The following is a 23,419-nucleotide window of genomic DNA, read 5'->3' on the forward strand; positions in this document are numbered from 1 at the left end:
ACCCTATCGATCAGAAAGTCCCCGCTGGTTCCCCAGAACTGCAACCCGGGAATTTACCATACTAGCCTCGTCGTCTTGTCACTTTCGTTATGGTGCAGAGCCCAGTCCACCGCACTCATTATTTATTTTTTCCTTTCACCAAATGAGAATTTGAGAATTACAGCATCACTCTCTCTCTCCCAACTTAGTTAGTGCTTCCCACTCCCTCTCTTTCTCTAAAAACTCTGAAATTTCAATAACAGTTTCTTGTTCTCTTTCCCAGAATTATAAAAACACAGCTCCCCTCCTCTCTTTTCTCCCTATTTTATATGTATGCCTGACCCTCCATAACAGAATATCACAGCATTCATTAAAGTGTGAACATTTTTTCACATATACATCAACACATACCACCCAACACCAAAAGTCCCATAAACCCAACCAAAGGTACCATTTTGGGTACACCCATCTCTTCTGTTGTGCTCCATCCCACAAAACCCAGATTGAAAAGAACACAAAAAAGGGTTTTGTTTTTGTACACAGGAATCAACAGAACAAAACCCAATTTCTAATGGGTGGTGGTTGTGTTCGGAGGAGCAGAAGCAGTAGTAGAACTAGAACTAGTTCATGTCGTGTGTTTCTTCTAGTTGTGACTCTGTTGTTCCGGCCAAGCCAATCAGATCCGAGCGACGAGGCATGCCTAACTCATCTAAGCCAATCCCTACAAGACCCGAACCACTCGTTACAGAACTGGACCAAATCCACCTTCGCAAACCCATGTAGCGGCTTCACTTCTTATCTCCAAGGCGCCACTTGCAACAATGGCCGCATCTACAAGCTCTCCCTCACCAACCTCTCTCTCCGTGGCTCCATCACTCCTTTCCTCGCCAACTGCACCAATCTCCAGTCCCTCGATTTGTCTTCCAACTTCATCGCCGGCCCTATCCCGCCGGAGCTTCAGTCTCTTGTCAATCTCGCCGTGCTGAACCTCTCGTCGAACAGATTGTCCGGCCCGATTCCGCCGCAGCTCACATTGTGTGCTTACCTCAACGTCATCGACCTCCACCAGAACCTCCTCACCGGGACCATTCCCCAGCAGCTGGGTCTGCTCGTTCGCCTCTCGGCTTTTGACGTCAGCAACAACAAGCTGTCCGGTCCGATTCCGAGTTCTCTTGGGAACCGGAGCGGGAGCTTGCCGAGATTCAATGCGACGTCATTTGCCGGGAACAAGGACCTTTATGGGTACCCTTTGCCACCTATGAAAGCCAAAGGGCTTTCGGTTCTGGCCATTGTTGGGATCGGATTGGGAAGTGGGCTTGCGAGCTTGGTGCTTAGCTTTACTGGGGTTTGTATATGGCTCAAAATCACAGAAAGAAAAATGGCTCTTGAAGAAGGCAAGATCACTCAGCTTATGCCTGATTATTGAAGACCCTATCTAGTCTAATCCCATTCAATTCTTCAGCTTCTCTCTTGGGTTAGTTAGTTTCTGCCCTCTTTGTTTCTTTTTTGGGATCAATTTGCTTAGTTTGGTTTTTGCTCCTTAACCATTTTGGGTCACTTGTTTCTTTTTCTGGTTTGGATATCTCTATAACCTTTTCTAAACAATGCATGTATAGACCCCCAATTCAAAACAAGAATGCTTCTTCAGTCAAATTAGCAGCAGCTAGCTCTATAAATCTCTATTTTTCTTTCTTTCCCCTCATCCGAGTCTCAATGATGTAATGTAATATGTAACTGAGACAATATAAATGGATTTCTCATCCCTCTCTGTGTTGCTTTAGTTCTTTCCTAAATTGCAAAATAGCAGACTGTCGAGCACTGTAGAAGAGAACCCGGCATCTTACAAGTTTGCAAAGTCCATGAGGCTCTCTGTGGCTGTGTGTGTGGAGTGGGGTTAAGGTTGGGGGGAAATTGGGGCTTAATCATAGTGCAGTTTTGTCTGGCAGTGAGCTAAAATATGGTAAGCTAGTTATAATATAATTGGGGTGCTGAGGTTTCAGTTGGTTTTGGAGGTCTAGTGCTTGTTGGCCTTTGTGAGGAGACCAACAAAACCACATGGTATGGACATTGTCGACACATCTGAGCCTGTTGAAGGCTTTTAATATGGGGGTGATGATCATCTCTGCTCTGCCTAGGCCAACATTCCGCACAACCTTGCTCCTCATTCTACTTGGGTTTTTAGTCTTATCACTTCATGTTGGTACAAAAGTTAACAGTGCATAACATTCGAAACTAATCTAAGGGCAATGTGCTACGAGTGAATGCGCTACGAGTGTGAGTAACTAGCGGTAGGAGTGACATACTAGGAGTGTGAGTAACAACGACTTAAGTGTGAATAACGACTTAAGGAGTTGGTTCTCTAGTTTGCTAGCATTATGAACATGGTAGATGCAGTAGCAGCAGTACTTAAATAAGAGTGCATACTTGGTAGTTTTGCATTTTGGGAATGAAAGGGTAGTTCTATCAACACTTTCCAATATTTAGTAATATTTTCCCAACTTGTATTGATGATTAGCTAACATGTATGTAGTGGTTCACATTATTGTGGCTTGTGGGCTACTGGGGTCTTGCGGTATATTTTGTAGGATATAAGCTCCTTTTGCCCCCACTCCATCAATTTTTTGTACTTATTTTGCCAATATAAACGTGGGTCTAGAGACTCTAGGATCCTAGCTAGTTTGGCCTGTTTGGGATCTTTAAGCCCTCCCTGGGATTCAAGTTTGTGTAGCGGTAGACGAGGGAGGGGTAACCCGCAGCTTAGAGTTTGGACAGCTTAGGTGGGGGACTAAGTAATTTAAAAAGATATATATATATATATATATATTTACTGATCAAAACTATATATTTTATGTAATCATAATCTTGAAACAGTTAAATATGGATAAATTATTCAACATAAATCTTATGAGACCTATTCATATTTATAGGATAAATTTATCCAAGATTAACATAACTTCCTTATACACTTCTAATTCTAAACACATATTTCACTCTTATACTTTCATGCTCCCCACAATATCAACCCCATCACAAAAAGAAAACAAAATAACCGCAGAGCTTAGTAGCCTAGGCGGCATTTAGGCAGCCGTCTAATTGCCCACAACCTAACATAAAAGCCTAGAAGAAAAGTGAGACGGCTTGTTGCAGCTTAGAGCTTAGACGAGGACTAGGCGATCGCCTTTTAGAAGCCTTATTTAAATTAAGGTAGATTAATGACATTAAGATACTCTTAGATTTGTTTGTTGTGTAAGCTTTGTGTGTATCTATGTGCCACAAAACCTAGATTCTAGTAAAGGATGAATTTTTATTCGAGTAAAGCTCTCCTCTCTTGCGAATCACTCATGGGTTTGGTGGCAAAACGTGAATGAATCCAATTTCTTAAGCAACAAAGATGATTAGAACTTTGAGGAAAAGGAACTTTGCCTCCATGGTTATTGTCCGTCATGATCAGCTTTGAACAAGGGAAGCACATGTTTTGTGTTTAAAGAGTACTAATGACATGTTTGGTTCTGCTTTTAAGTAGTGTAAAAAGCACTTTCACACAGCTTAAAAGTTTTATGGGTAAATTCATTATACGGTACCTTGACTACTGAGACAGTTTGGTATCTCATGTATAAAACTGGTACCTCAAGTATTATTATGTTTTCCTATATAGTATTTTTCGGTCTCAATCTAAAAATTAAATATGTGAATGAAAATCAAACGTGTCAAAAGAATTAGATTATTCGGGTAATGATAATATATATGTGAGGTTCAAATTTCCTATGAAACTTTTAAAATACATTAAACTTGATTAGCTCGACCAAATTAGACAAAGATCTGAGAGACACCTCATTGAATATTTGTCTCTAAGAATCATCACCATCAAAGTTGTCACATTCTTCTACATCATATTACACTATACCAAGACTTGTATGTGTCTAATCAAGTTATCAAAGACCACCTGATCTAATGGCTGTAACCCCATACAATCACTTTCTTCGTCTTCTTCTTCTCCTTCTTTTCTTTCATCTCACACCGAAAGCAGAGCATGGTCAAATGAGCTTTCATTTCCTCTCATCAACTTGGTCCTCCGAGAATGGCATGCATTTCATCATGGAGGTTGGGTCCCTTCTCTTCCACATTCAGGTTGTGCAATTGAGTAGGGACTTTGATTTCTTCTCCAAAACCATGTTGATGCATGCTCATCACTCGGCGAGTCAAGCTTGGAGTACTCTTGGACCAGTCACAAGAGCCGTGTGTTTTGCCATCAATGTCTTTGCTTGCTGCAACTTCGAACTGGTTCATTACCGGCAGGAGTCAGGGTGGTTTGGACCACACCTTGTGACAATGGGAGGCCTTGGTAATAGTCGTAGAGGCTTTTGCATGAATTGACTGAAATGATATATTTAGCCGTGTGTTGTTACTTGTTAGTAAGTACTACTTGTTAATAAGCACTAAGTAGTATCATAAATGAGTAAAGTTCGAGCTCAATATAGTTAACTTATAACTTTTTTATTATTATTTTTTTTATGAAAGACTTAAAACTCATTGAATTGTATACCATATTTAAATCTTTAAGCTTGTACTTACCTTTTTACATAACTCCCAAAAATTTAATTAAACTATTGAGAACTTAGTTTTGTATATTGTTCTTCCGGGTTAAGCCAAGTGATACTAGAGGTGTTGAGAATTGTGTTAGGAATATGTTAGAATCAAGGATTTGAATCTCCTTTAATAAGACCAAAGGATGATCACCTTAGTGTTCATGGTTTGATAAGGGTGAAGCAACTCTAGAAGACGAGAATCTTCTTAAGTCTCTTTCAAGGTCTACAAAAAAAAAAAAAAAAAAATGAAAGAACAAAAAAAAGATTTACAAGACCCTTTTACCTTACCCGTAATCGGACTCCTATTGTGCGTCTTGATCTTTGATGCAATCAACTGATTATGTTTGTTGATGTTTTGGTTGTTTCTTTATTTTGTTATTTCTTCTAAAGAATTTTGGCTTCATGTGCCCCTTAGATTCTATCTTTATTTTTAATAAATTTTTCACCTCAACTTGTGTACATCCTATTACTTTTCGTTGTGAAGAGGAAAACTTCGTGTTCATGTATTGATGGCCTAAATGTATATTATGCATGACCATGAACCTACTTATAAACCATTTGCTTATAAATCCTACCCCATGAAAATTCTTGGGTGTGGATATCTGTCATTGGGCTTAGTTCTTCAAGAAGCCAATATATTGAGTTATGCGGCCCACGACTCTCCTAGCACAGCTTTGAAGAGCCTAGCTAGTTGAATCCATCGATGGCGGTACCAGAGATCCAAAGGCATTGCACTGCCTCCGCTGTAATCAAAACCGAAAGGTTTCTCGATCTCTGTTGTTGAATATACCCGAGTAGACTGTGTTTGGTTTATAGGGCACATTATATTCAAAGCAAATGCTGTTGGCCTTGGCTCCAAAATCGTCAAGAGGCATCGACGATGAAAGGAATATTGATCTCTCCCCAAGGAATTCAGATGATGCATGGTTCTATCTTCTATGGCGAATGATCTGATTCCCTCGAGCAACGTAACATGCCTTGTAAACAAGAAAGAAGAGGATCATTCCCTTGTACTATTCATCTCCTTCAAAACTGCTCTACCTTCATAGATACCACACTGTTAATTGATTATATCATCACATTTTTTCTTATATGGTTATAGTTTTTATATGATCTGCCTCTGTGTTTAGGTTGAAGGCTTGTTTTGAAGTCGTCCAGTAGGTAATTAACGAACTTATTTGGTTGGATGCATTCGACATTCTAATCCTATATGCGTCGAAAGTCAAAACATGACAAAGTTTTCTGATCGATCAAGAAGCCCCGAGCGCTCCTCACCTGTGTAATGTGCTCTGCTAGAGCTGTAACAGGAATAATCAAAAACCCTGCTCGCCGCCGCCGGGGATTGCAGAGAAGAATTCGAGAGAAATACACCCTCAAGTTTCTCATGCTCAGGTATATTCTAGCCACCGTCTTCCCTATTTCTTCATGATACAGGTTTTTGTGTTTCATGCCATTGCCAATAGGCAGAGATCGACTTATAAGTAGTTGCCATGGATTTGTTATATATAGTCCAATAATGCCGGGGACCTAAGAAAATAAAAGAAGGCAATAACAACCATAAGAACAAGAGACAAAAGACCTAGTTATCGATTTATCTCATCCATATAATGTATAAAACTAGCTATAAACAGAAGGTTATCACTGAAATTTGCATCAGTATATAGCTGATGCATGTTAGTATCTGGTTCTTGTAATAGCTCACGTTTTCTGCATTGGCTGAAACTTGTTGATGTACCATGCATAACAATGACTCTACCAGAGAAATAATCATCAAACAGATATTATCATCCTTATGTGGACAGCCCATTTCGTCAAATTAATGGTGGCCGAACACGCAGAAAATCAATTTGAAACTTGTATGAACTCATTTTCAGCCATTTATTCTAACTTTTCTTTTGTATTTATAACAGTTAATATGAAAAGAAAATGAAGTGTTAGATGAAAGTTTCCAGACTCAAACTTAGGACCAGTCTGTGAAATGGTTAGACACTTGGGCCATACTCTTTTGAATTATACTGCATGCTTAATGAATCAGATCTTAAGACTTGTTTGCCTAATTTGCTATGCTTTTCGTATTCGAAAACTGCACCATCTCTTTGTCTAGCCAGGTACAAAACAGTTGTCTAATGTATGAAAATTGTAGTCTACGGGGTTGGTGTTTGATAGAGGTTCTCGTATTATTCATCCATCGACACAGTGGTAGAGCAATTCCGGGGGAAGACCATAACTCTCCTCCATATAGCCGATGAACAACAGGTTTCTGATGTACGCATTGTTCAGCAAAAGCATATTTCTCTTTCAAACAAGACTCTGATTTATCTCCTCCATGCGAACAATGTAAGAATGGGGCTTGAAGTAAACTGAAAGCTTCAATGCCAGCAACCATGGGGCATATATGAATACCCACACTCATGGCTGGTAGCTACTAGCTAGTATTTAAAAACCTCGCCCCCTGCAACTGTAGGTTACAAGTGAAGATCCACATCTCCACGTGTTTGGCTGTTTCGCCAATCATTTTTTCTTCACATTTCATTTGCATTGATCTCTTGATTAAAAAACAGGCGGCTGTTTAACGACTATTAATGATTTTGTTATCAATTCATAAAGCACGGTATAATTAGCATTTAATTTAGTGATCATAAAGTTTCTCTCAAACAAAATATTCTCAAATTCGTTAGGTTATGTTTCCAAGTCTTGTTCATCCGCGAAACAATCTTTTAACATGTGATACGACGAACTCTTAACCCACACCAACACAATGTAGTGTAAATTGAGATCATGCTTATGACTTGTATAAGATTGTAGTTGGAGAACATATATCACTGGTGTCAAAACGCTTTTTCTCTATTAGCCACTTAAAATATATTGAAACCTCCAAAAATCGTCGTCGGAATTCAAATCTGTCTATGAGGGCTTTAAACAGTAAGAAGTCGACCATATGTGGTTGTTAACTTGTTATCCTATCGATGATTACAATCTCGACCGACGGTGTACAAGGAAATTGAAATGATATATGTGAAAATGAAACCATACCCAACGCAGAAAGTAAAACATTTGGAGCTATTTGGCTTCTGCAGTAGTGTCATAATCTGGTTCAGTAACAACAATGGAGAATCGGGTAGGTGTGTAAATACACCATAACTACGATCATTAAGCAGACCACAACCCTCAGCCACATGATAAAATGCAACTACACAAACCAATCTTCCAGACTCATCTTCCACCACAACCAAGCTCACAGCTTTTTGCTCAGACCCATCTTCCCCATAAAACTCACCTTCCCTCAATCTCTCTCTGCTTCCATAAACCCACAACACCCGAAAGCTTAACCAGTTCCACCTGCATTCTGACACAAACAGAGAAGAGAACCAAACAAGGGCATTCTCCTTCTTCTTCTTGTTCTTATTCTTCGTCTGGGTCTTGTAATTCATCTTTTAATTCAAAGATGGCGACAATGATGGCGATCGATCCGCACGTTGTCTGGACATTCCTGGCTTCTTTATTGGGTTTCCTTCTTCTCTTCCTTCTCCGTCGCCGGAATTACGGTAATGCCACCGCCAAGGACAAAGGAAATGTTAAAAACAAGAACAAGACGAGCGAGGATCATGTTTCAGAAGAATGTCTGAAGAGCTCCGGCACTGACGTCATCATCGTCGGCGCCGGGGTTGCTGGCGCTGCTCTTGCACACACCCTAGGAAAGGTAATAATGAAGTTAACATTATTCTTTTTACTAAAGTAAATGGTTTGCTCCAAAATGGTTGAAGACTTGAAGTCATGAATTTGGCATGGTTAGTTTTATCAAATTGTTAGCTAGCTTTATTGAGATTGTGGGTTTGATTGTTTTTTGGAAAGTTGATGACGCAATTTAGTGGAGTTTTGAGATGGGATACGGTTAATAGTTAAGAGGAAAAGAAATTAATGGCATATGAACAAGTGAGAGTTTGGGGTTTCTAGCTTTCTACTTCAGTGTTGTTTGTTGCACAAGTTATGTACTTGTTATTTAGCATTGAGGTCCCTTTGAGAGAGACATACGTGTAGAATTAGTGTGGAAGCTTACCGGATCTTGTGCTGATCTCAGGAGGGAAGACGTGTTCGTGTGATTGAAAGAGACTTGACAGAGCCGGATCGAATTGTTGGGGAACTTCTCCAGCCCGGGGGGTACCTGAAACTGATTGACTTGGGACTTGAAGGTAATGAAAGCTAGTATTTTCGAGTTTCGTATGATAGTTCTTATACATTTATATGGCCGTGATTGAAATGCCTAGGTAGTAGCTTGGTTTTGGTTGTGAAACGAAGACTAATATTATGAGCATTTGGCTTCAGATTGTGTTGAGGAAATCGATGCTCAGCGAGTTCTTGGATATGCTCTTTTTAAGGATGGGAAGAATACTACGCTGTCCTATCCCCTGGAACAGTTCCATTCAGATGTGGCGGGTAGAAGTTTCCACAATGGACGGTTCATACAGAGGATGAGAGAAAAAGCTGCCACTCTTCCCAAGTAATGTTTGTTGCCTCATCGGAATGATCCCTCTTTTTGTTCTTTAAATTGTCTTAGTTTTTCAAAAAGTTCCACTGTTATGCCACAAACCCCTTCTTTAGATTTCTCTTGTGCTAGAAAATTCTTGATCTCCTTGGAGGGTTGGATGCTTATGTGTTTAATGTATATATTCAGTGTACAATTGGAGCAAGGTACAGTCACATCTCTGCTTGAAGAAAATGGGATAATTAAGGGGGTTCAGTACAAAACCAAGGATGGTCAAGAACTTCAAGCTCATGCTCCACTTACGATTGTCTGTGATGGTTGCTTCTCAAATCTGCGCCGCACTCTTTGCAAGCCTCAGGTAAAGTTGCCTAGTTTTAACTACTGGACTCTCTTAGTTGGTCTAATCAGGATGAACTTGCAGAAACAGTTGACCAATTTGTTTTTCATCTCCCAGCATCACAACATTTATGCTTTACTAACATTCAAGTGTGCTAAATTTTCACATTATATTCAGACTTTACACTGGCACAGATAAAATTAATCTCCTTGACAGGTAGAGGCGCCTTCTTGTTTTGTGGGATTAATTTTGGAAAATTGTGAACTCCCATTTATAAATCACGGGCATGTTATTCTAGCTGATCCATCTCCGATCCTGTTTTACCAAATCAGTAGTACAGAGGTCCGCTGTTTAGTTGATGTGCCTGGCCAGAAAGTACCACCCATCGCCAATGGGGCAATGGCTAACTATTTGAAGAATGTGGTAGCTCCACAGGTACCTTTCTTCTTTTGATATTGCAGTGCTTAAATTCAAAAATATGGAAGCATGTTGCTTGATCCTGTTGTATTGGAAAGCACTTGCCTCAATTTGAAACTTTAGTTGCCAGTCTATTACCCGTAATTATTCCTTTAGCTCCTTTTTCACCTGAGCCTGTTTCTTCTATTTTGGATTAATCCAGTAAATGTCTGTTTCAGCTTCCACCTGAACTTCATGATCCCTTCGTATCTGCAATTGACAAAGGAAATATTAGAACTATGCCGAATAGAAGCATGCCGGCCAATCCACAGCCAACTCCTGGAGCACTTTTAATGGGCGATGCTTTCAATATGCGTCATCCTTTAACTGGTGGAGGAATGACTGTGGCACTATCAGACATTGTTATACTCAGGGATCTTCTTAAGCCATTACGTGATATAAATGATGCTCCTTCGTTGTGCAACTACCTAGAATCCTTTTATACCTTGCGCAAGGTAAGCTGTGTTGCCATTATCGTACTTCTTATTTATCTCTATGGCATAATTTGACAATATATGTGACTGTCTTAGGTTTTCACTGTTGAAAGTAAATTTTAGTGCATTTATATCAATCAAAAGAACTGCTTGAAATATATACAATTGAGTAATGTTCAAGGAAGAGTTGTTTGGATTGAGATCATGTTTTTACTTTACACATTACTCATCACATGACTTTTGATGTTGCTTTTGCAGCCGGTTTCATCTACGATAAACACCCTGGCAGGTGCCCTATACAAGGTGTTCTCTGCCTCCCCTGACCAAGCAAGGAAGGAGATGCGCCAAGCATGTTTTGACTATCTGAGCCTTGGAGGTGCCTGTTCAACTGGACCAGTGGCTCTGCTCTCTGGTCTAAATCCTCGCCCGCTGAGTTTAGTTCTCCATTTTTTTGCTGTTGCGATATATGGTGTTGGACGTTTGCTTCTACCATTTCCTTCACCAAAACGCATCTGGATTGGAGTGAGATTAATTTGGGTGGGTTTTTCTGCTACCAATTTCCTCAAATTCATTACCATCACCATAATTCAATACCAGACATTTCAAAGTCAAGCATATATACTTCCTTGATGAGATTGGTATCCTATAGTGTGTTTCGAATCGTTCTCTCTAATTCTTAATGAAGATCTTATCTTTCTTTTCTCAGGGCGCAGCAGGCATAATATTTCCCATCATCAAGGCAGAAGGTGTGAGACAGATGTTCTTTCCTGCTACTATTCCAGCTTATCATAGAGCTCCTCCTGCTAACTGAGATGCAAACAATAATATCCAAGACCAAGATCGAGTAAAGTGATCTTCAGACTTGTTATTTTCAAGATTCCTGTAATATCAGCTCCTACCTGTAAAACTCCACATTCGTGTAAAACTCCACATTCGTGGATCTTATAGTGCCCAATTCCAGAGAAAGTAAAAGCTGAGTAATATATATGTAAAAGATTTGTATTGAAATTGCAATGTACCTTTCTTACATTTCCATGTCCAGCCTATACAGGTGAATTTCTCTCCTACATGTTTTATGAATTAATCCAACTGCATCCAGGTGTCTTCACCTCCCCAGTTCTGTTCATTAATTCTCTCACATTAGCTGCTTCTTCCCATTGACCAGCAGCTGCATATATACTTGCCAAAAGCACATAAACTGATGGATTGTTTTGTTCAGTTTCAAGGAGATATCCAGCAACTATTCTTCCTAGTCTTAAGTTACCATGTGCTGCACAGGAACTAATTAGCGTCCACCAAATATTCGGATGTGCTTCAATTTCCTTGCTGTTTATCACTGTTTCTGCCTCATCAAGGTACCCGGCACGACCGAGAAGGTCAACTATACAAGAAAAATGATCTACTTCTGGCATAAAGCCGTAATTACTAATCATGGAATTGAAAATTTGTGTACCATCATGAACCAAACCGGCATGGCTGCAAGCGGAAAGAACTGCAGTGAAGGTTGCCTGGTCTGGTGTGATAGAAGATAAGTCTTGCATTGCCTCAAAACAATCAACAGCTTTCTTTCCTTTCCCATGTTGTGCATAAGCTGATATCAGGGCATTCCATGAGACTATATCCTTTTCATTCATTGCTTCAAACACTCTTACCGACCAGTCTAAAACCCCGCATTTAGCATACATTGTAATGAGGGCATTGCCTAAGCACAGTTGTTGAGAGAACCCAAATTTGAGAATGTAGGCATGAACTGGTTTTCCATCTCTCAAGGATGTTATGCTAGCACACATGCTTAAAATTATACTCAGGGTATACACATCTGGACCAAGTTCTGACACTAGCAGCTCATGAAATTGCTCTAACCCTTCATTTACCATTCCATTCAGCATGAATCCAGAAATAATAGCATTCCAGGTGATCAAGTTTTTGTACTTGGTATCTTGGAATGTCTGATAGGCTAGATTCATCTGACCCTGCTTAGCATATGCAGAAACCATTGCATTTGAAACTTGAATTTTAAAGATAAGCCCATTTTTGTGTGCAACAGCCTGAATCATTTGCACGGTCTCAATACACACAGAGCTTGCCAACAAACTTCCATATGTAAACTCATCTGGTTTCTCTCCTGCCCTCTGCATTTGCAGGTAGACCAAAATGACCGATTCACTGTCATTCACTTGAGCATAAGTCGAGATCATGGAATTCCATGATATAAGATCTCTCTCTTCCAACTTATGAAAAACTAGGTACGCCGCTTGTGAATCCCCACAGCCAGTATACGTGGTTATTGCTGCATTGCTCACAGATGTAAAAGCTTCAAATCCCAACTTAATCGCCTGCGCATGTACATGCTTAGCAACACTCGCAGCCAAACGCGAGCTCATGACACTCACAAAAGTCAGCTCAGTCGGCCTCAGACCCGCCTCTTGCATCCCTTTAAACATTATCAAACCCTCTTCATCTCTTCCCACACCCACCAAACCATCAATCATCACATTAAAACTAATCTCATCACACACCCCATCTTCCGCTTCTCCAAACACCTCAAACGCCTCCGCAACACTCCCACAGTTAAAATACATCGTAAGCAGAGCATTCACAACCGAACCTCTCCCCAACAACCCAGTCCTAACCGCCAAACAATGCACCTGCCTCCCAAACCCAATCCCCTCCAAACAACACAAACTCAACACACTCGCAGCGCTATAATTATCACACCTCACACCCATCCTACGCATTTCACAAAACAAACCAAACGCAACCTCCTCAGCCCCGTTCTCCGCGCAACCGGTAATCATCGCATTCCAAATCGCCACATTACTCTTCTCAGGGATTTTATCAAACACCTTGCACGCATACTCAACCTCCCCAAGTTTCGCACACGCCGAGAGCAGCGTCGTCCACGCATAAACATCAGGCTCTGCAATCTCATCAAACACCAATCTTACGTCATCCAAATCTCCCGCGCTCGCGTAAAGCGAGAGCAGCGGGTTCGCCACGTGAGGAAAGGCTTTGAGGCCGGAGCGAACCGCATTGCCGTGGAGTTGCGTCCCGAAAACGACATGGCGTAGCTTCGCGCAAGCCGTGATCGCCGCCGAGACGGTGTAGTGGTCCGGCCTAACCGACTGTGATGAATTGATTTTGGTGAAGAGCTGAAGCGTCTCTACGTAACAATGCGAGCGGTTAAGCTTCACCAGCCTCTGGTTCAGCTTCAGTACTTCACCGGCGGCTTCGGTTATAGTCGTGAAGACTTGTTTGTAGTAGTTCAACTGCATCGCTCATTTTTCCTCTCTCAAAATTTAAGCGAGGTTGAAGAAGACTACTACTCCCGCCATGGTGCAAACGACGCCGTTTTGGTCTGTAAATAAAAATACAAAAACGCACCGTTTAGCTCTTTCTCTTCCACAAATGGTGGCTAGTGAGCTTTTGAAGCTACAGAGGCGAAAGTGAGAGACGTAAAATGCGAAGGTTGTTTCAGAAATCGATTTCTCTCTACACTAAACCCAATTTAATTTCGTCTAATCCAAACAGCCCCTTACAGCTTTTTCACACAGTTCACAAACCCAGCAAGCAAACCAACCATGTGTTCAACGAAAGAAGATCCGGGTTCGGGTTGGTTCGTCTCGGAACCGACCCGGAACCAAGCCCGGACAACCCGACCCACTGCGAGTTCGCCGCCGACGTGGAGAAGATTTACCGAATATTGCGCAAATTCCACTCCCGGGTCCCCAAATTGGAGCTCGCGCTGCACCAATCCGGCGTCGTTTTGCGCTCCGGGTTAACCGAGCGGGTCCTGAACCGGTGCGGCGACGCCGGGAACTTGGGGTACCGGTTCTTCGCCTGGGCCTCGCAGCAGCCCAATTACAGACCCAGCCACGATGTTTACAGAGCGATGATCAAGTCCCTGAGCAAAATGCGGCAGTTCGGCGCCGTGTGGGCTCTGCTTGAGGAGATGAGGAAGGAGAGCCCAGAGCTCATTACTGTGGAGATGTTTGTTGTCTTGATGCGGCGTTTCGCTTCGGCGAGGATGGTGAAGAAGGCAGTAGAGGTGCTTGATGAAATGCCCAAGTATGGGGTTGAGGTGGATGAGTATGCTTTTGGTTGCTTATTGGATGCTTTGTGTAAAAATGGGAGTGTGAAGGAAGCTGCGAGTTTGTTTGAGGATATGAGAGTTAGGTTCAAGCCGAGTATTCGGCATTTTACTTCGTTGTTGTATGGGTGGTGTAGAGCAGGGAAGCTCATGGAGGCGAAACATGTGCTGGTACAGATGAAAGAGTTAGGGATTGAGATTGATATTGTGGTGTATAATGTTTTGGTTGGCGGGTATGCGCAGGCTGGGAAGATGGCGGATGCATATGAGCTGCTAAAGGAGATGAGGAGGAAGGGGTGTGAGCCGAATGCAGCGTCGTATACGACTGTGATTCAGGCGCTTTGTGGGCAGGAGAAAATGGAGGAGGCGATGAGGGTGTTTGTGGAGATGGAGAGGAGTGGGTGTGAGGCTGATGTTGTGACTTATAGTAGTTTGATTAGTGGGTTTTGTAAGTGGGGGAAGATTGTGAGGAGTTATGAGATTTTGGAGAGTATGATACAGAAAGGGTTTATGCCGAGTCAGATGATTTATTTGCAGATTATGTTGGCTCATGAGAAGAAGGAAGACTTGGAGGAGTGTATGGCATTGATGGGGGAGATGAGGAAGATTGGTTGCATGCCTGATCTTTGTATTTACAACACGGTGATTCGGTTGGCTTGCAAGTTGGGGGAAGTGAAGGAAGGTGTTCGGCTTTGGAATGAAATGGAAGAAGCAGCGTTTTCTCCGGGGCTTGACACCTTTGTCATTATGATTCATGGGTTTCTTGCGCAAGGTTGTTTGATCGAAGCTTGTGATTATTTCAAAGAAATGGTTGGCAGAGGCCTTCTGTCTGGGCCGCAATATGGTACCTTGAAGGAGTTGATGAATGCTTTGTTAAGAGATGAGAAGTTAGAAATGGCTAAAGATGTTTGGAGTTGCATTGTGACCAGAGGTTGTGAGCTTAATGTGTGTGCATGGACAATTTGGATTCATGCATTGTTTTCAAAGGGGCATGTGAAGGAGGCTTGTTCATACTGCTTGGACATGATGGAGGCAGATGTGATGCCACAGCCGGATACTTTTGCGAGGCTCATGCGTGGTTTAAAGAAACTCTATAACAGACAGATTGCTGCTGAGATCACTGAGAAGGTGAGGCAGATGGCTGCAGATAGAAAGATCACTTTCAAGATGTATAAAAGACGTGGGGAGAGGGACTTGAACGAAAAAGTTAAGGAGAAGCAGGATGGTGGGAGGAAACGGAGGGCTCGAAGAAGGCAATGGCCTAGTCAAGCTAAAGCCTTGTAGTTTGAAATGGGAAAGCGGTGAAAGGACTGTCCGCTGTATACTGTTTATCTCATTCAAGACATGCCCTACACTGTTCAGCATATTTGTCGAAACACTGGCATATTCAACTATGAGGTGCAGATAGTATGCCAAAGCTTTCCAAATAGACAAATGAGCTGAGGGCCTTTGTCCTTCATAATTGAACAATGGTACGTCGACTAATACCAGACCCAATTCCTAGCTTTTGCAATTGCTTAATCTGTGTGAAGCTCCATGGATGGATGTTATTATTCAGCTCAGGGTTCTGGCCCTATTGGTTCCAAAACCTGAAGCAAGCAAAATGCTGCTTAATTTGGATACTTAGCAGTGACTGAATTTGAGAGCAAACCATATAGGCTATATTGATCGCAAAGACTTATTCTGTTCGTTCAAGGATTGATTATTGATACAAGGGCCTTTGTGTTGTAAGTTTTTAGTTTAGTTAAAGGCCTAAGCGATTATACAAGGGCTTAATGTGGTTGCTTTTCCAACCATCCATCTTGGTTTATAAAAGAAGAAGTATTTGTTAAATATCCAACTTCGTCATCCGATAACTTCTTCTCCCAGGAAATCCTATGAGACATGTTTGCTCCAGGTCCTCTGCATTTCGCCTCTGAGAATGTGATTGTATCCCTGTTCAATTTGTGTCAAAGAAATCAAACAAAGAAGTGAAAAATTAATGGTCAGCTATAACATCAATTCTGCTAACTGCAATGCGTGTTGCTAAACAAGTCGATCATCGATTCCCAAAGTATTGATGTTTAGACGAACTTACACTGGTCGGACTTCCCATTCTGACCAACCCTCAGGTGCAACAATGTTCTCCATATACGTCCCCGAAAACAATACTCTTGCGTATGTTCTGTATGCTCTACCTAGAAGTATACGTCCTGATCCACATAAATGGCAATCCTTGAAGACAAACCCAGTAGTTTCATTTGGACCTTCACGACCTTGAGCTGTAATATAACCAGTAGTGCCAATTATTTTGCTCAAAGCCATTATCCGACATTTCTGCAAACAATTTGATCGAGCTTAAATACATGCTTAATGTACGTAGAATATGTTCCTTAGATAAGTTGCTTATATAGAACCCAATAATCGGAAACTCGTCATCTTTGATTTAGATCGATTCATCACCTTTGAAACCTAAAAGATATACGGTTCAAGTTATTGGATGTATTTCACATGTTCTCATTTTTCTCATTATCGTAAGTGGAGCTAGAACGTTTGAGATTTACAACGTCTTAGCTCCACTTTGATAGGTAAAAACTCAACTGAGCTTTGCTAGTGGAATATGGCAACAAAAACAAAAATTCTATCAGGTATAAATGCATTCTGGCCTAGTTTAATTTGTCAGCTAAGGAAGTTATCTGACATTTCTGCAATGACAAAAATTCGATCAGGTAGCTAAACTTGTTTGTTGATATGAGAAAAAGGAGAGGAGTTTCACCTCGTAAATTGACTGGCCATTTCCCCATATGAAGTCTATAGCACCTTGAATATTGCAGCCATAGAAATAGTGACGACCTTGGAAATCAGTCAGTGTATCTTGCAAGCTGATGAAAGTGCAGTTATAGAAACTTGCTTTGTCTCCCGCAATTTTAGCAGCAGGCGCCCAAGTAGTTTTTCTCCCATTATTCGGATCAAATGTGATAAGGTGGTCATATGTATTCTGTTGATAAGAACCAAACTCACATATTCAAGGATAGATATGAAAAGCTCATACATCTGATCTGTTTGAGAAGAAAAAATTCACATATGTGCTTAACCTTGAATACTATATTTTTTGCCACAAAATTATCTGCAAATGCCTTGAATGTAGGACTCTCAACAACACTGCCAGAAGCTCCAAATTCGATCGTTGTTTGATGATTAGGGTCTCCTTCAAGAATAACAAATGGCTTGTCCTGAGGGATTGTAACCTTTTCACTAGATATGAAAATAGCAGCTACGTTAGAGCTTGTAAGATAGCTTGAGAATGAAGACTTAAAAAAGAAGAAGATGTTACTCACTGGTAGACACCATGCTGAATCTGGATCCGAATCCACCCTTCGTTATTTGATGGTATGGAATCAATGGCTTGTTGTACAGTGCTAAATTTTCCGCCACCATTCTTACTGACGGTGATCGTTACTGATACATCATCTTGTTGATCATATCTCATTGCATCAAATTTAGCAAAGAAAAAGAAGAGAACCAATGTCATGAGAAACCTCATACTGCAGAACATTTTCAAAATAAGCTTTGTGGATTTTTCGCAACACAGTTTCCTGTCATCAAGGAGAGTAAAGTCCTTGATTTTATAAAGGAAATTTCGATCTACAAATAGTATATACTTTGTGATGAAGAAACGCGCGGTTCTACAACATCCTCAACTATCAATTGGTAGTTGTCTTAAGTTGATATCTTACAAATTCAGATGCTTTACTATAATTGTTTGATAAGAAGGAAGTACCATAACTCCATAAGGCTATTTCATTCGTGCTGCTTACACCCTGCTTGTTTCAATCACATAAAGGAGCCAACTTGATTAATTGGATCTAGATACCTTAACCCCAGGTAATGTATCTGTTTTACATTTTTCTATTTTGGTTAAAGAAAGCCAAGCAAATTGGACAAGCTAGCCTTTGAACTGCATCATTATAACTTGCACGATTGAAAGATCAGAGATAAAAACTAAAGCAAATTGGACAAGCTAGCTATCCTACGTATGACCTGCCTCATTAGTTGTAATTACTTGCAGGATTAAGAGACATAATCAAGGGAGATCGAAAAGCTGAAGCAACCCAAAATCTCATATATGTATCAGTTGTTTCTCTATTAAAATTGCATCACTCATTATCTTTCAGTTGATCGAATAACCTATTTTACTTCATCACTCATTAAGTGGTAAGTAGTTTCAAACGTTCACTGTCTAAGAAGGTTGATGAACGCATTTAGGACCTGGTGGTTTTGTGTTACAATAATATGGGAGCCGGGTTGTTTTCGAGGTCCGTTTCGGGGAAAGCACACACTGCTTAGGGCGGTTCCGAAAACTTAATTACGAGTAAATTAGGGTTTGAACTTGCTAGTTTTAGGGCTCTTAGCTCATTTCAGTCGAGTCATTCATACAGCGGTTTATTGTGCATTGTATGCCTCTTTCTACATATTAACGGATCGAGACCTTCTTAGTTAATTATCAAAAATAAATAAAAGTTCAACACATAAATTGGAAGGGAAATTTGAGACGGTTTATTTATTATGGTTACTATGATATCTGTACCACTTCACATCGATCTGATGACCATGTATGAACTGAAGATCTAATGAACTGATTACTGATCAAGGGATTGATGAACGTTTTAGATTACTGATCAAAGGATTATAAAGGTCGACTTAACGCGCGGGGTTGCTTTCCCAACCAGCCATCTTGGTCTATGAAAGAAGCTGTATTTGTTAAACTAATCACTTCCTCATCCGATAGCTTCTTCTCCCATGAAATACGACGGGACAAATCTGCTCCAGGTCCTCGGCAATTCGCTTCCGAGAATGTGATCACATCCCTAATCAATTTTATCAGAGAAACAATGGATCAAATATTGTATGTAATGCAGAATTAATTATGAACAAGATTTAAGCAAATAAAAGAAGAAGAGAATGTTAAGCTTACGCATAACTAATTTGGGGTGGCGTCCAAAGGGACCAACCCTCCGGGGTAATAACATTTTCCATATACGTCCCTGAGAACAAGACTCTTGAGTAGTTTCTGTATGCTCTTCCAAGAAAAGCAGTGCCTGATCCGCATACGTAACAATCTTTGAATACAAACCCAGTAGTTTCATCTGGACCTTCACGACCTTGAGCTGTGATATAACCAGTAGTGCCAATTATTTTGCTCAAAGACATTATCTGACATTTCTGCAAACAATTTGATCGAGCTTAAATACATGCTGATTGTACGTAGAATATGTTCTCTAGTTAAGTTTCCTATATAGAATCCAATAATCGGAAACTCGTCGTCTTTTAGGTCGATCAATCACCTTTGAAACCTAAAAGATAGACTGTTTAAGTTATTGGACGTATTAATTTCACATGTTTTCATTTTTCTCATTATCATGTTTTCATTTTTCTCATTATCATAAGTAGAGGTAGAACGTTCGAGATCTCCAATGTTCTATCTCCACTGTGTTAGATAGGTAAAAACTCAACTGGCTTTGCTAGAGGAATATGGCGCGCAACAAAAACAAAAATTCTGTGGATTTTTACTTAACCTCATAGATTGACTGGCCATTGCCCCAGATAAAGTCTATAGCACCACGAACATCACAATCATAAAAATAGTGACGACCTCTGGCATCCCAGAGTGTATCTTGCAAGCTAATGAAGCCACAGTGATAAAAACTAGCTTTGTCTCCAACAATTTTAGCAGCAACTGCCCAAGTAGTTCTCCGGTTGGGATCCTCTTTAATAAGATGGTCATATGAATTCTGTTACAACCAAATTACCAGAATTATGAAGCTAGGGCTAAAGAATAAGTTAGTAATAAACAATGTGTTAGAATAATATGTAGAGTAGTATAACAACAATATGTACACTGCAAGTTCAGGAGTTACCTTGAATAATATATTCCGAGCCACAAAATTATCAGCAAGTAACGTAAATGTAGGACTCTTTCCAACACTACCGAAATCCCCAAATTCAATTGCAGTAAGAAACTTAGGGTGTCCTTCAAGAATAATGTATGGTTTCTCTTGAGGAATTACCACTTTTTCACTGTCAGGAAAAACAAACGAATGAGTTAGCCAGCCAACCATACTACAGCTCACCAACAAATCGATTAAGTTACATATGACTTTGAAAAGAATAGATGAACATGCACATATGCTACTTACAAGTAAAGACCATGGTTAAGAATGATTCGAGTCCACCAAGAGTTATTTGAAGGGATGGAATCAATGGCTTCTTGCACTGTTCTAAAATCTCCGTGGCCCTTCATATCCACTTTAAAGGTGCGTGATACCTCATCAGTTAGATCAAATTTCATTGCATGAGAGCATGAACCCAATTTAGACAAGAAATAGAAGAGAGCCAGCAATGAGAGTAGTATTGTTGTTATGAGAGACTCCATATTATTTGTTAGCAGGTTGCAACGGACTTTTGACTGCAAGGAGATGGTGAAGTGGTGATATCAGAATATATACGAGGAATTTGAAAGTTCCATATACAGCTTTTTGGATTCAGCTGATCAATCAGAATCTACCAATTAATCTGATATTTTTGAAAGTTAAGAGTTAATTTGTTACATTGAAGTGAAAAGTAGGAACCCATTCGTCCACCAAATCTTCAATTATTTATGAGGTGATTCTATACTCAACATCAATCTGGATTTTCTGGATTTTCCAGTGAGATTTGGAAAAACTAAAGCTCTCCAAAATAGCTAAGAAGCTAACCAGAGAGTGGTAAATATTCTCTTGGGAGCTATTGTGGTTGCTTTTCCAACCACCCTTCTTGGTTTATAAAGGAAGTTGTAGTCGTCAAATATCTCACTTCTTCATTCGATAACTTCTTCTCCCATGGAACACGATGGGACATTTCTGCTCCAGGTCCACTGCAGTTATTCTCCGCGAATATGATTGAATCCCTGTTAAACAGTTTTCGAATAAATCAACTCCGAGGAAAATCAAACTACGACGAGGAAAATCAAAATGATGTCACGCTACATTTTGTTCATGTTAAGCTTAAGCCACATAATCTAAATCAAAGTGATCTCGATCGACAACTTACGCGAAACTAATCTGCGGTGGTGTCCAGAGCGACCAACCCTCCGGCGCAACAACGTTTTCCATGTATGTCCCGGAAAACAGTACTCTCGAGTAGTTTCTGTATGCTCTTCCAAGAAATGAAGTGCCTGATCCATATACATGACAATCTTTGAAAACAAAACCAGTAGTTTCATTTGGACCTTCACGACCCTGTGCTGTAATAAAACCTGTAGTGCCTATCACATTGGCCAATGATCTTATTTGGCACCCCTACAAACAGTTTGATCCAGTGAAAATACAATTGTTAGTTTCTCCATATATACAGATTGTAATTTTCTTCCCATTTATAGCAAAAGGAACACAAATTTTAACCTCATAAATTGACTGGCCATTGCCCCAAATAAAGTCTATAGAACCAGTAATATTGCAACCAGAAAAATAGTGACGCCCTCGGGCATCCCACAATGTGTCCTGCAAGCTTAAGAAGATACATTGGTAAAAACTTGCCCTGTCTCCGAAAATTAAAGCTGCAACTGCCCAAATTGTTTGCCTTCCGTCGTCCAGTTTAATATGATCATGCGTATTCTGGAACCATAGTTATTTAACTATTTTAGTTTAGAAACGAAAAAAAAGAAAAAAAAGATTAGACTCATAAACCATATATGTGTACTTCTTTGTAATCGTCTTGTGATATCGTTAATTATTTAAATGCTCATTTCTTAATCACTTAATAAGAAGATAAAAATCAATAAAATTATCAATTATGATCTAGTCGTGTAGGCTAGATATTCACCTTGAAATAAATATATCGTGCCACAAAATCACTAGCAAGTAAGGTAAATGTCGAACATTGAGAAACAAGTCCAGCATCTCCAAATTCGATCGTCGTAAGTTTTTTCGGATCTCCTTCAAGAATGATATATGGTTTGTCTTTCGGGATGACAACTTTTTCGCTGGATACGCTCAACATAACAACTATTAGAGCTTGAAATTTATTCCATACATATTCGGAAATGAAACCTGAAATCAAAATTACTTACAAGTAAACACCATGGTTAAGGAGGATTCGAATCCAAACCGAGTTGCCTGATGGTACAGAATCAATGGCTTGCTGGACTGTGGTAAAATTTGCGTTACCACTCTTGCTGACAGTGATGGTACGTGAAACATCATATTTCCTTCCATCATAGCAGGAACCCAACTTACCTAAGAAAATGAAGAGGAACATTATTATTGATATAAGATGCGACTCCATGAAGAGCACTACTTCAATACAAGCTTTGCAGTCTGTAAAAGATGACGAGGACACAGTTTAACGCAGGAAGATGATGCATGCATGCATCTTGTTCATCTTATATAGATAGAAGATGTACTGATGAGTGCAATATATGGAAATTGATATCTTGGTTTGGACTGTGTAAAGTCGAATATGCCAAGTCTAAATTTGGAAGAAAATAAGGCAAATGAGAAATGATTCCACATATTCTTTTTCTTACTTGGATTATTGGATTTTAGTGATCCAAAGTTTATTTATTTATCTTGTGAGTCGCTTCTAAGGCGAGCTCGTTTCGGATATGTATGGAGTTTTTTTTTTAACTGTAGCTCTTGGCAGTGCTATTGATGTTAATGAAATCAATCTCTGTTTCATAGAAATTGGATTTTGGTGATCCAAAACATTTATCTTCTAAAATTGTAAGACCCTAAAAAAAATATGTGAACAACTTTTAAGAACTTAAATTAGGGTTGAGCTGGGATGTGATGGGACGGGATTAGGGTCATCACACGGCCCATCCCGGACATTGCACACTACAAGAAATATGGCAATCAGCGAGGAAATTATTTGCGACGATTGAAAATTCCTTACAAAAAGTTAGAATTTACAAGGAATATATAGTCGTCGCATGTTTAAACATAAGCGAGGAGTATTCCTCGCAAATTATTATGTTCCGCAAGGAATTATAAAATTCCTTATAAATTCTGAGGCGGGAATTGGCGGCATAATTTTTTG

The 23,419-nt window shown here is 40.1% G+C and overlaps 5 protein-coding genes across 5 annotated transcripts in view; 2 read left to right on the forward strand and 3 right to left on the reverse strand.

Moving 5' to 3' along the window:
* The first annotated feature begins 209 nt into the window (after positions 1–209).
* Positions 210–1,741, forward strand: LOC101296323 (probably inactive leucine-rich repeat receptor-like protein kinase At5g48380-like). The gene has a single exon (XM_004288231.1). It carries the CDS (start codon positions 551–553, stop codon positions 1,403–1,405), a length of 855 nt encoding a protein of 284 aa, XP_004288279.1. The 5' UTR covers positions 210–550; the 3' UTR covers positions 1,406–1,741.
* Positions 1,742–7,507: 5,766 nt separating this feature from the next.
* Positions 7,508–11,308, forward strand: LOC101296607 (squalene monooxygenase-like). The gene is made up of 8 exons (XM_004288232.1): positions 7,508–8,265; positions 8,644–8,755; positions 8,889–9,063; positions 9,238–9,406; positions 9,602–9,820; positions 10,021–10,296; positions 10,534–10,812; positions 10,982–11,308. The coding sequence occupies exons 1-8, from the start codon at positions 7,750–7,752 to the stop codon at positions 11,084–11,086; spliced, it is 1,851 nt and encodes a 616-aa protein (XP_004288280.1). The 5' UTR covers positions 7,508–7,749; the 3' UTR covers positions 11,087–11,308.
* A 40-nt stretch (positions 11,309–11,348) lies between these two features.
* LOC101299714 (pentatricopeptide repeat-containing protein At3g49740-like) lies at positions 11,349–13,550 on the reverse strand. The gene has a single exon (XM_004289321.1). The coding sequence runs from the start codon at positions 13,548–13,550 to the stop codon at positions 11,349–11,351; it is 2,202 nt and encodes a 733-aa protein (XP_004289369.1).
* Positions 13,551–15,870: 2,320 nt separating this feature from the next.
* LOC101296898 (probable pectinesterase 55-like) lies at positions 15,871–18,101 on the reverse strand. The gene is made up of 5 exons (XM_004288233.1): positions 17,683–18,101; positions 17,440–17,599; positions 17,121–17,342; positions 16,443–16,681; positions 15,871–16,300 (listed from the first exon to the last, which is right to left on the reverse strand). The coding sequence occupies exons 1-5, from the start codon at positions 17,898–17,900 to the stop codon at positions 16,138–16,140; spliced, it is 1,002 nt and encodes a 333-aa protein (XP_004288281.1). The 5' UTR covers positions 17,901–18,101; the 3' UTR covers positions 15,871–16,137.
* A 930-nt stretch (positions 18,102–19,031) lies between these two features.
* The window catches only part of LOC101300002 (probable pectinesterase 29-like), a 9,787-nt gene continuing 5,399 nt past the window's right edge, over positions 19,032–23,419 (reverse strand). The window contains exons 2-8 of the mRNA XM_004289322.1: positions 21,434–21,681; positions 21,197–21,290; positions 20,542–20,810; positions 20,263–20,422; positions 19,921–20,136; positions 19,320–19,567; positions 19,032–19,212 (exon numbers count right to left, since the gene is read on the reverse strand). Coding sequence (XP_004289370.1) covers positions 19,032–19,212; positions 19,320–19,567; positions 19,921–20,136; positions 20,263–20,422; positions 20,542–20,810; positions 21,197–21,290; positions 21,434–21,681 — 1,416 coding nt within the window. The remainder of the gene's footprint in view (positions 19,213–19,319; positions 19,568–19,920; positions 20,137–20,262; positions 20,423–20,541; positions 20,811–21,196; positions 21,291–21,433; positions 21,682–23,419) is intronic.

This window comes from Fragaria vesca, linkage group LG1 (assembly GCF_000184155.1).
Source record: "Fragaria vesca subsp. vesca linkage group LG1, FraVesHawaii_1.0, whole genome shotgun sequence".
Taxonomy (NCBI): Eukaryota; Viridiplantae; Streptophyta; class Magnoliopsida; order Rosales; family Rosaceae; genus Fragaria; species Fragaria vesca.